The sequence below is a fragment of the Seriola lalandi genome, unplaced genomic scaffold (assembly GCF_002814215.2).
Source record: "Seriola lalandi dorsalis isolate HSWRI2012SDOR001 ecotype SW California unplaced genomic scaffold, Sedor1 jcf7180002054281, whole genome shotgun sequence".
NCBI lineage: Eukaryota > Metazoa > Chordata > Actinopteri > Carangiformes > Carangidae > Seriola > Seriola lalandi.
The window spans coordinates 415,790-428,605 of record NW_019524834.1 but is presented as its reverse complement, the minus strand read 5'-3'; the positions used below and the strand labels follow the sequence as shown (position 1 = coordinate 428,605).

The 12,816-nt window shown below is 41.7% G+C and overlaps 1 protein-coding gene across 2 annotated transcripts in view; it reads right to left on the bottom strand.

The window, feature by feature from the left end:
* The window catches only part of dscamb (Down syndrome cell adhesion molecule b), a 114,853-nt gene extending 107,096 nt beyond the window's left edge, over positions 1–7,757 (bottom strand). For both annotated transcript variants that reach the window (XM_087173783.1, XM_087173784.1), the window contains exon 1: positions 7,010–7,757. In XM_087173783.1, coding sequence (XP_087029909.1) covers positions 7,010–7,052 — 43 coding nt within the window. In that variant the 5' untranslated portion in view covers positions 7,053–7,757. The remainder of the gene's footprint in view (positions 1–7,009) is intronic.
* Between the last annotated feature and the right edge of the window lie 5,059 nt (positions 7,758–12,816).

Here is a 12,816-nt window from a genome sequence, read left to right as displayed (position 1 = left end):
GGCCCTGTGCCCTCTTATTTGATCTTGGACAAGATGGCTTACTGCAGCATCACACCTTGGTCTGAGCAGAGGAGGTCTGGGAATTCTAGGAATACCACAAAGTGCTAAGATTATTGACAGTGCACTCAGTCTCACGCCGGGCCGGGGGGGGATCGATGAGTGGTTGGAAGGACATAAATCAGACTCCTGTGGCTGCACTCCATGTCACACCCTAACCCACCCACCCAGCTCCCCCAATTAAACACACACACAAAGTACAGATGCTCACAAGGACACACACTCTGCAAACCACACGCCTCCTTACATATAAAGGTACTTGCATATGCACATAAACGCCAGCAAACACACAAATAAAGCGCCCACTTTACACATGCACACGTTCTCACACACCTTACCTCAACTCCAACAAGATGACAGCGCTTTAAAAATGGCCATCTAAAAATAACCTACACTAACTTGGTCTTAAATCTTAGCATCTGTGCCAGGTTTAAAAATAAAGAGCAGTGTCGAGAAACCAAGCTGGACCCATTTGTCTTTCTATCACTCTGTCTATCCAGCTCTGCCTCCACCGTTATCCCTTAGCCTACTTTAATATTCGGACCGTGGCGCATCAGACACATAGGCAGACGTGATGGTGAAATAACTCCTGGAAATGCAGACTTGAGTAATCTGATTGAGACATGGATTTGAAATATACAGCAAAGATGGCATGGTTGGAAAACTGCAAAGAGGTCGAAGAGACGTGCAGTGTGATTTTTTTTTTTTTAAACAAAATGAAAAAAAAGGAAAAAAAAGAAAAAGAGGTTGGCCTCCAAAAGAAGTCCATGAAATATGAGAGGAGAAAGCAAAGCTCAAAGGCAGCGAGACAGAGAGAGAAAGACACAGAGTAGTAGATATGTTAGTGAGCCACAATACATCAGGCACATGCATCATGCCCAGGCCAGAGTCGCAGGGATCAATTCAGCCTTGGGCCTCAGCGTGTGCCGAGTTCAAAGCCCGGCCCTGGTATGTGGAGGACTGGATTAAGAGGCAGTATTTATGAGGTCCAGCGTGAATGTTTGTCTTGGTGGGTGATGGATAGCAAACTCATCACACCTCCGCCACCTGTCTTCTCCAATGAACAAAAGCTTTTGTGGGGCACTCACACCACAAGTACTTCGGGCCTAGTTCGCAGTGTAAAACACACACACACACACACACACACACACACACACACACACACACACACAGCAGAGGGTACACTGCATGGACTCCAGGCTGTTGTGTGCGTGCACCAACTCTATGCTGATTTGATTTCAGACTATTTTAATCGCCAGGTAAAATATACACATTTTGTCTGCGTTATTAGAGATGTACAACTTACGGATCTTTACAGTGCTTATTGGCGTAGTAAATGCAAGCTGAAATAATGGTCATGCTTTCGGGGGAAACACACCTGCTGCCTGGTTTTTGTTCAGCGGCAGCGTTTCTTCCAATGAACGATGTGAAACCTTTACGTACCACGCCAAATTCATTTGCAGATGGTCAGCGGAGGCTGGTGGGCTTACAAACCGCTACACTTTGCCACCAGAGACCTTGGTTTGCATTTTGAGTCCCGCATGTGGTTAAGTTCAGGTCATACAAGGATTAAGGTTAAGGTTAGGAAAGGTCTCTGCTAAGTGTTTATGAAATAAAAGTGTCCTTTGAGTAGGTTTTGACTTTTTTATTATTACAACATCACCAGGATCTTTACCGAGTGCTGAGAGAGCCTTAACATAAACAGACGTTGTGGGAAAACAAACGAAAGATGCGTTCATTAAAAAAAAGCTTCCTCGTTATGTTGCTAAAAGTGTGATTTGAGTTTAACATTTCCCTCAAAAGGTATTTGCTGCTGCAAATTAGTAGTATAAAACATAATCTCTAAGAGACAAGGCAAACAGGAAATACTACTTAGACTAGTAAGAACTGCAAACTCCTTTCTATGTTGTGTGATTTAATCATGGAAGCTCATACAGCATTTATTCAGCATTAAAAACTCATGTTTGTAATTCTGCATATTTAAAGCATTTTCTTACACAGCAGATAGACAGAATGAGGTAAATGATTTGAACTTTGAACTGATCTCAACACCTCTGCAATGACACCCTCAGAGGACTGTCATATTATCTTAGGCGTCAACTAGCAGTATTTCGAAATCCACTATCCTCTGTGAATGTCGATCATGTCATGGTGCGTTGACCAATGCACCTGCAGGCAGGGTTCAGATGATTTGGCCTTTTGGGAGCTCTGCCTGTTATCTCAGCTTGATTTGAACACACTTTGTCCACTGAAGATTGAAAATGTATCCTCTCACAATACAGCATATAGTTGTTACTGTTAGAAAAAGCCAAGAAGCATGAGATACCTCAAGTTAATTTAAGTATAATAGATGGATCAAGCTTTGCATACAAAGTTAGTCTCTGATTCTTGCTCTACATCTTGACTTTCTGGTCAAGGAACAAGTTGAGGGGCTGTTACGCAGGAAGTCATAGGTCAAGATCTTAGTGACTCAAACTTCTAAGCTCTTCTCTCTAAAATCTTTGAAACCAAATCTTGAAAGAAGCACTTCTACACGAGAGAGCAGAAGTGCCTCTTTCTTGGCTTAGTCTGTTTTAAACTGTCAAATAAACCTTTTACACCAGTTCCTCCGCTGAAGTACCTGTGCAGTGCAGCACAGTAATATAACATGTCACTTTGACAGGTGCTCAGTGAATTACTACAACCCCACTTTGCACGCATGATCAAACACCTACGTCTGGGTGCTGAGGGTTTTCTGCTCTTCCCTGCAGATGCTAAATGATATCGTTAACATTTTAATGCAAGAGACATTTACACGCGGGCTTGCGCAATTACACCTCTGATTCAGTGGAATCCAGACAGACACAGTGTGATCGGTAATTAGATTTTACATTGGGTGAAACGCAGCACAGCACAACATACACACGCTCGCTCGCTCGCTCGCTCCCGCACGTGCACACACACACATGCACCAGTCGCCAAAGCTTGCTCCTAATTAGAGAACTAGACGGGCTCAAAGAGGTACAGTACAGTAAAGTAGCCCTCATTATGCAACTAGGATGTATGAACTAGGGGATATCTATTATCACATATCAGGGTATCCATTACCCAACATTAGCAGCCCTTTCAACTGGAATCACACACAGAATTCAAAATGTAACCCAACAAACCCTCTTATAACTCACACAAGTGAGCAAGAGTTAAGTGGGTTTGTAAACTTAATTTAGCTCATTAGATATTCATATCAGAGCAAGACTGTACAGGATGATCTATCACTTGACTGTATGCTACGTGTTTTCATGGGGTAATTTAATTTCATGAGCTGTGATACCGCTTCTGCAGTCAAACCCTAATTGGTAATTAGTAAACAGACTAATGGCCGTGAGTGAAGCTGTAAGGCTGGTCAGGTTTCACTCCTCTGGTTTGTGCGCGGGCCACTGTGGCGACCGGGAAGGCCACGGATCTTTGGACATTTTTACACATACTGGAGAATCACCTCAGAGCTCCAGCAAATGGGGCTCTCATCAGTGCACTGCCTTCATTGCCTTCATGTAGATTTATTGCAATGCAAACACCAGTTCCCCCTTTCTACTCACAGCCAAGTTCAATCCATCTATCCCCCGCGGTCCCTGTAGCGTTTTCATCCAGTGTTTCAGGTTGCTAATAATGGAGGGGTCATGTAAAATTGGCAGGCTAACTGATGTTGGCAGCTATTTACTGCACTGTAAGCTACACTGGGCTAGATGGTCTGGAAGAGCTTCCTTATATCAAAGTGGATCTGCCTTTACCCCCAAGAAAGGTCACAGCTAATTGAGATCAAAATTTGATTGCATGATCTCCTGATCTGTGTGTAAATGTTCTTTTTTTTTTTGAAGACATATGAGATAAGTCCTTTCTAAGTCATGAGCATCAGGTTAAGCTGTGTGCATGTCTACAAACCAGCACAGTCTTCATGTGGACTGTGCAAGAAGCCCTGTCTTATTATAGCTTTGCAATGAGAATTTGAAGAGGCCAGTTTAGCTTGCTGTGGTTTTGCCTAGAGGCAGCTTTCAGGCAGAGATATTTAATATGTTTCCTCTCCTGTACTGATAACTGAATTTATAGATTCCACTTTGATCAGCACAGGAAATAGCAAAAGCATAATGTCTTAAACAGAGTACAAGAAGTAAATGTGTCAAATGTGTCATGTTTAACATTTTTAATGTTTCTTTTCTTTCTGAATGTCTAGAATTTGACAGAAGGAATAATCTAAGGACTATAAATTGCTGTAACTGGCAATCATACCCATCATGAAGGCAATAAATATTGTTGTATGTCTATTTTCCAATTTCCAAATCAGTCGCTAAGTTCATAAAGCTGACATGTATAGAGTGAAATGACCACAATGCAATGTGGAGAAGAACCCTGAAACCCCTGAAGTCAGTGAGCGGCTCATTTTGCCATTTGGCCACTTATCACCCGAAGACACACTGATATGACAGGATGTGATTAGCTCCTAATCAAGTATCTCTGGGTCAGCTCAGTGTGTGACAAGAGCCAAACTCCCGACTGGATGTCCAAAATCATTCGCTATATGTGGTCCACTATTTCGTGGGTCTGCCATTTTGTTGTAGCGTCCGATTCATCTTAGAAGCATTCTCAGACCCTTCATAGTGGACAAAAAGGACCTCACCATGCAGTGGAGAAAGTAGTAAACAAGCACCAGACACCAACCGACAACCGCCATGGACTCTTGTTTTTTTGCCACAAGATAACAACACACCATATAGTTTTCTACCCCATATAGTGAAGAGTGAATGAGTGAACATTTCCGGACGCAGCCCCTGACACCCATTACGCAGGTTACCATAGAGACAGGCCAGTGAGCATGTGATAGGCCTAACTCTAAGGCAGGAAGAATTGTCTGGAATCCAATTGCTGTGCTGGCTTCTATCTACAAGGTCATTCATTCATTCATTCATTCTGACAACGCCTGCTCAGCCGATGAACACCTCATTTTCATGATAATCAACAAAACATCCAGCCGCAGAGGACAAAGTCATATGGCCAGGCTCCTGCACAATAATGGAGAAATCAAATAAAAATGGCAACGCAAACAGCAAGTCATAAAAGCATGTTCTTTAAAAAATAAATAAATAAAAAATATTGCAGTGCAAATGAAGAAAACAAAAAGTGTAACGTCTGCACTCAACGCCGTCTACTGCTTAATCCCTATCAGTTGTTAGCCACAGGCCTCCTCAATAATCCCTTATGCAATAAACGGACACAATCTTGCATGGCAGTTGATCTAATGTCAGAGTCGGACGATTATGATTAATGAGGATTCCTTATTGTTCCTTTATGAGTTTCAGCACAAGCTGGGCTGAGGGAGATACCATTTTATAGTCAATGTCAATAAACGGTACCGACTGAGGGTTGCCTCAGCAGTGAAAAAGCGACGACACAGAAACAAAAATCCATTTCGAAGCCTTATTTTATCATCACGGTCAGAAAGGAAAATCCATTTTGGGGACAGACCATATTATATCACAGCCCCTCGATGTGGTTAAATGTATTCATACCTGTAAATCCTCACTTGCCCAATTTTTTGTTTTGTGAATTCAGGCTTTCTTGACCCTTTGATACAAAAGCAGCTGACCGTGATTTTGTTTCAATATGTGAACACTCCCCATCTTGTCACCCCGACGTGTTTTCTTATAGCTATGTTTCCATTTTCTTTCCTTCTCCCTCTCCTTCTTCGACTCGCTCTTTTTCTTCCCCCTGTTTTCGTACACACCCAGTCAGCCTTAATCCCTCCCTGTAGAAGGGACTCTGGCCAATAAGTGAATGCAATAAACTGTATCAATTTTCTGCTATTGATTATGGATACACTATATGAGCACACAAATATGCGTGCACGGTGACAGCCGCATGCGTGTGTGCAGTGGTGCACATGCACTCACGCAAACACACATGTGTACAAGAAACACAGACCAGATGCACAACCAAATCTGGCTGTTTGAATACAGTATTTGAATGAAGAATGACGATATCAACGATTTGAATGGGAAATTTCTTTTAAAATTTTTGTGTGTATTTGTGAACTACTTTTGTATTTCCTGAAAAATGTGACCTCTGTGGGACGTGTCTCATCAAAATTGCATTTTTTTTTTTTTACTTTTTTTTTTTTTTAAATTAGTATCACACAGTTTATTCTAATGCTGTTAATCTCTCTACAAACTACATTAAAAAGGTAAATAACAGAAAGTTGTGTTCAGATTTGTGACAAAATTGGATGTAGACATGCTGGACACATTCTGACAGAGCCATAAATACAACTGAATATTTTACCTCAAATATGTTTAAAATGAAAACATTGATTACAGACTTTTAAATATGTGTATAAATTGACAGTTTTTACGCATTATATTCATTTAGGCCACTTTGAACTTGAAAAATATGCTCATTGTGGGGGGAGGGGGAGGGAGTTAAACCAAATGTCCATTATATCAAATACGTCACTTATTACTAAGGGCCACAGTGGAACAAGGTTGTGATAGAATAAGTGTCATTAGACATCAAATAAAATGAGAAACAAATCATAATCATTGGATGAAAATGTAAAATAATTAAAACTTGAAAATATAAAATCACACTTAAACCATTAAAATCAAAGCAATTAATTAAACACAGGCCCAAACAAACGTAATTTACCTGTGTTATTTCATCTGGCTCAGCATGTATGTCTGAAGGCCAGAGATGTGTCTAATGGTTTGTAGGAGAGCTTGAAGGATTTAAAACGCAATTCATGCCTCGCCCGTCTCTCTCCCTCTATCAAGGGTGTCAGCCTTTTGACAACCATATAAAATCCATTTCATGTGGGTCACAGGTGACCTCCATCCTCCCTCTCCAGTCACTTAGCTGTCTACCGGTGATTTGCCTTCTGCAATAGGTAATGAGCACTAATAAAAAAAGATGAGCCGGTGAAACTTACCATTCAAGATGCTCTGGGAAAAGATAAAAGCCAATATCCACATGCCCTGCTCCGTTCAATCCCCCCCAAGCTATGCTTTCTCTTCTCCCTCCGACCGGTGCCTCCCTGGGTTTCTCTTCTGTGCGCTTGGGGTAAGGTTAAACATTTGCCACTGTCTTGAAGCAAACCGGTCCAAGTCTCTACTTTTAATATCTCCTTCCTACTTTTTCGTTACACTGATTTTTCTTTTTTTCTTAGCCCTCTCTTTGCGCTTGGAACATAAATGAGCCTCTGTGATTGTCTTGGGGGAGAGCTGTGCTCAGACTCTCCTCCTCTGCTCCGCGTCTTGCTGCTTCTCCCTGTTATTCAAAGGGATGCTGAAGGGGTGAAGCCCAGGTGTGTGTGATGCTGAGTCAGAGCCGGGTACGAGCGGATCGTGAAACAAAAATGAATGCCCAAAGTGGATAAACTAAATCTTTAGAAAAAAAAAATGTCAGAAGCTCCGATTACCTAAATAAAAGACTGACTGAGGGATCATCCTTGGGGAAAAAATTAAAATTTTACAAAATTAAAATAACTAAAAGAGCAAAGAAGCAAACAAGGGGGAGAGGGTGGTAGAATAAGAATGAAAAACAGGTTTTTTTCTGAGACTCCAAAGTCAGATCATCTTCATCGCCTCTGTGCGTCCAGCAAGAGGCGAGCAAGCGCATCTTCCCCGCTGCCGCTCTCTAATCGCACCACACTGACTCTCTGAGCATTGCACAGAATAACCCTCTCGCCTGCCCCTGCAGACGCTTTAATTCCTCATTGCCTTAAAGGAGCAGAGGCGGCTACCGGTCGGTCCTGAGGGCAAGGTAGGAGTGGAGGTGAGAATGTGAGAGCACGCGGCGAGTGGGGGCATTTGCATTAAGGAAATGAGCTGCACCTGACGCACCGAGACACCTAGGATAACATTTTTACGCACGGAGATGTGCCGGCTGAGGCAGAAAGCGCTGTCTACTGGCGTGCAGGTGCACCCAGTACAATGCGTTACATCCCACATCTGACTTGAATAAAGCCAATAGGGTATATCTCTCATGGACAAGAACATGGGAGAATTCCCCGTGGTAATGGGAAGCTACAAGGACATCCAATGACGCATATTTTGTGTTCACTTAAGTGCATGGATGTGGGGAAAAAAGGTGTTTAATTGAATAACATTAATAAAATTGATTGGTTTGATAATTACAAAGGAAAATAGAAAGAAAAAGCAACATTTTGTCAGTGGCTGGAGAAAATAGAGGGTTAAACTAAAACATCCCCCACCCCAAAGGCAGCACACACACATACACACTCCATACCACCTCCCTCAAACCCATAATGCACCCACCACTACCACCACCACCACCCCTCCATTTTAATGCTTGCCTTGAAGTCAAGGGTGTAGCTGTAGCAGGCTGTGGAAGCCTGTGGGCCTGTCCACAGAGCCGGGTTACACAGAATGTGATATAACCAGCAGGGCAGTCTGCATCTCATTCTCTATCCCACATGACAGAATATACTGAAAGTGAAATCCTGTTTATTCACTCCAGGATACTCATTTTCTCTCCTTATACCAGAAATGGGGAAAGGAGCGTCACAATTTTGAATGTGTGCAAAGGAAAATAAATATAAAATACTGAAATCCTAATATATGGTGTGTGTGTGTGTGTGTGTGTGTGTGTGTGTGTGTGTGTGTGTGTGTTCTGCCACTGTTTTTTCCATTGTGTGTCTGTTTGTCAAAGAGAGCTACTTAGTCTACGATCTTTGTGTGTAAATTTGGGAAAAATGAAGGCAGGCTTCTGTAATACGCAGAGATGTTTTAATCAGCCCATGCTCCTGTTGTCTAGTTTTCTTACAGTGCGTGTTTGTCTACAGTATCTGTCCACTTGTGTGCCTGTTTCCCCTACAGTGGTCACTCCAGTGCAGCAGACGAACACGAACACTGCTCTGCATTTGCTTAACTCCAGAACACAGTGTTCTAGCTTCCCCTTGAAACTGTATAGCTCTGCTTTTATTTATTTATCTATTTTTTTACTTCTGTTTGATTTATATGAAATACTTCTTCCATTACTGTTGTCCTCTTTCTGAACTATTGTTACGCCAAAATTTAAATTTAATTGAGTAAGAGTATCATTAGACTTACTTTTCCCCCTAAGCTGTAAGATAAACCCAAACAAGTTGAAGTCTCTGTGGCACCGAGGAGAAAACATGGGTGAATCAGGGCAGTGGGTCAGAGATCCTGCCTGTCATTTAGAGTGGATTAGGAGCGCTGTGCTGGTGTTTCAGCTCGGGATTCTTGGCATGGACGAGCAAGTTAGTTGATTAGCGGAGGCTGACTGTGAGATATGATCATTTAAGAGGGAGAATACAATACCAGCCTGGCTGCAAAGGTATCAGACCTTTGTTTTGCCTCACAAGATACAAATTCTGCTGCTCAGCACTGCTGTGTGGCACTTGTATACGCTGTACATTTACATTATGAAAGGGTTTGCTTCCAAAAGGGAAAGTGCCTTGCTCAAGGGCACCTCTGAATTTTTCATTTACCTCCTCTGTAAAGTTCAAGGACTACACATGTGTATGATGCCACAGACAGAGCCTACACATGCCCTGCAACCAGACCAGTACTTTGTGTAATTTTCCTTGGTTCAGCCTTCAGCAATGTTAAATGGTAAAAGTTTTTTTGTCACTGAAGGTGACATTAGCAGCCTGCAAAGACAAACAAAAAGAGGGCGAAAAAAAATGATCCCACTGTGGGTTCAAGGGACTGGGAGGAGGGGATCCGTGGAATTAGAGGGTGCCATCTGACATTTTAGGGGAAATGAGGCATTGGTATAATCTGGCTCAGCAAACAGGATTTTATGAGAAGCTGAAATTAAAAATGTGGGGAAAGAAATGGAATAAATAAAGTAATGCAAATCAAAAGGTTATATTTGTACGTGGGATGAGAAAACTTAATGCTGACACAGATGGAACAATCAAGCCCAGTGTCATTTAAGCAGAGAAGAGGAGGGATGATTCTCTCCACCCCAGAACATAGGCCAGAGTGACGTTTGCAGCGGGGGCCACATATTGTGTGTACAGTATATACACGGTCACGCTACTGTACACACACGCACACACTCCATACGTGGGAGTTTCCCAGTGTAAGCACAGTTTCACAATGTGTGTTTGACAGCAAACAAACACACATGGTAACATCAACACTGACCAAATGACCTTACAACGACCCAATGACAGCAGGTGTGTGCGTGAGATCATTTCTGTCATATTCATTTGTAGGTTGAGAAAAATCAATATAATTGGGCCTCATTAAGCACAGTGCTTTATGTGAAGCATGTTTGATCCCAACAATATAGTGTCTAATATTTGGATGGTGAGGGTTAATTGCCCTTTCACCTTAAAAACTGTAATTAAAAAATAATTGCCTCCTTCTCCATATTCAAAAATACCCAACTCTCTGAAGGAAGCTTTTAATACCACATGCACTGAGGTACAATCTAATACACGTGTGGGGATGCCGGAGACAACAACTCAGTTATAACAGCACAGCTCAATAACAGAGAGAGCTCAGCTGTAATTTTGGTGATATACAAAGATTACATTTAGCTGAGCGTGGAGATACAAACAGATCAAGTGTTTCTTATGGTCGCACACGGGCTCTTGCATCCTTGTGGAAAACAGGTGCTAGTGTTTATCTCTTACACCACACAGACAGCTGTACAACTGAACAGGCTACTTGGGATGTGAAAGACAATACTTTGATTTTCGCTCTAAAGACAAGAGCCATGACCTTGTGACCAAATGGGCTGATGTATTCAGTAGGAAGCATGTCGGCATGCAGAGGAGGCACATGCTTTTTCTCACTGCAAAAGCAACATTAACTTCCTTACAGGGCTGATGTCAATTATTTTCAGTTACATACTGAAGTCAAAGTTCAAGCTCCCAATGTTTCCCAAAGTGAAATATCATAGTGCCGCTCATCTTATTCACAGCATAGTTTGTCCTTATGGTTTTGTATAACAACAGATACATAAGACATCCATATGTGGATGAAAACATTTAGATATGTAACATGATTTTAAGAGAGAACTACATGAACCAAGTAACATTACTAAGCCCCTCTGTAGTCGTGTTTTGAATACGAGCAGAGGGGATTTTTGGTGGATTTACTGTGAGAGTGGGGGGAGGACGAGGGTGTAGTTCATTTTAGCCCCCCAGCATGATGCCTAAACAGTGGTAAGTGAACATGACAATGAGGCCCGCAGACAGTCCTGGCCTTGCTGTGTGGCCATGCATGTGTGTCTGTGTCTGTGTGTGTGTGTATGCGTGTGCGCTTGCATGTCCCACCATGTCTGTGTGTGCATACAAGGAAGGAAGTAGAGCACATATGAGACAACTCATGAACACTGCTTACCCAAGGTCGTGACTCCTCAGATTGTTATACTCACATTGGCTTGGGATGTGTGCTCGGTGCTATTCATTTTAACTGCCAACTTCATCATGGATGATAAAATACGATTAGAGATATTAATAAAAGTAGAGGCAGCGGTTACACCAGTGGAGGTTATATTATTTCAATTTATTAGCAATGTAAGATCTATAATGTGTGTTGTCTGAATGTTAAATCAGTCTGTGTAAAAGTTATTGATGACTGTAGGTGAATTATAGCACATTTATAAATCCAAGAGAAAGTCGTGATCTTATGAATTTATTTCTTTTAAAATATATGCGAGAGCAAAGGGGAAGATGTAGGCAGATGGGAGCAGATAAGTTAAAGATTTCAAAGCAGCTGTGCAAAAGAAGCTGAAACTCAATATGAAGTAAAATGGCATACTGAGCCCATAGTGTTGAGATTTTTCACTATTCAAGTTCAAGAGCTGCAAACCAGTATCAGCAAGGTTTCTTCAATCAGTGTATCAGTGTTCTATCAGATGTATAATTTATGGATAGGACCTTATTTGCCCTGGCACTGCATATTTAGTTGAGATATTTATTTCCAAGATCATACCTACAAGTGCACTCTTCAAAATGTTTAACAATTGCAGAAAAAGACAAAAACGAAGCACAAAAATGACATATTAGTTAGTCGGTACATGAATAATGTTCAATGCTTGAATTCACCAGTTGTGAAGTTGTGTACAACAGCTACAGTGCTTTCCAGGGGACTACTTCCTTTGTTTACTGTCAACTGGACTCAAACTCAAGTGTTGGGGGTGATTTCTGAAACTTTGAGAAAGCTCCAGGAAGCCCACACTCCTCAGCGCAACTCAATCAACTCAGCATTGCTTTTACTGGAGTGTGCATGCCCAAATCTCAACAACGAGGTGATGAGGAAGTTGTTATCATGACAAAAAGTCATAATGGACAAAAATATGAGAGTATGAATTAGTTTGGCAAAAATGGAAATTCTCTTACAATGTTTCTTGGGAATTAATGTTGATTTAACATAAGTAAAAATGTGTAAAACACTGCTGCCACAGCATCTCCACCATACACTCCATCATGTCCTGCCCAGCTAATGAATTGAGATCAGTAACAATAGTCAGTGTGCTTCAGTGGTCATATTGATTGCATCATAAGTTAAATCAAATCAAGTGCTTCTTTTGATTTATTGAAACATACTTCTACTGTGGTCAAGTCTGCATGTAATCCCTGTAATAACCATTGTCAATGCAAATGCATATTAATAATGATAGGAAGATGGAGCACATTCTCCTTCAGTTATGTCTCCTCTTCCACCTTCTTCTCTGCAGGGCACTCACACACCACACACACCACACACGTTAACGCACAGAGAGTCCCCCCCC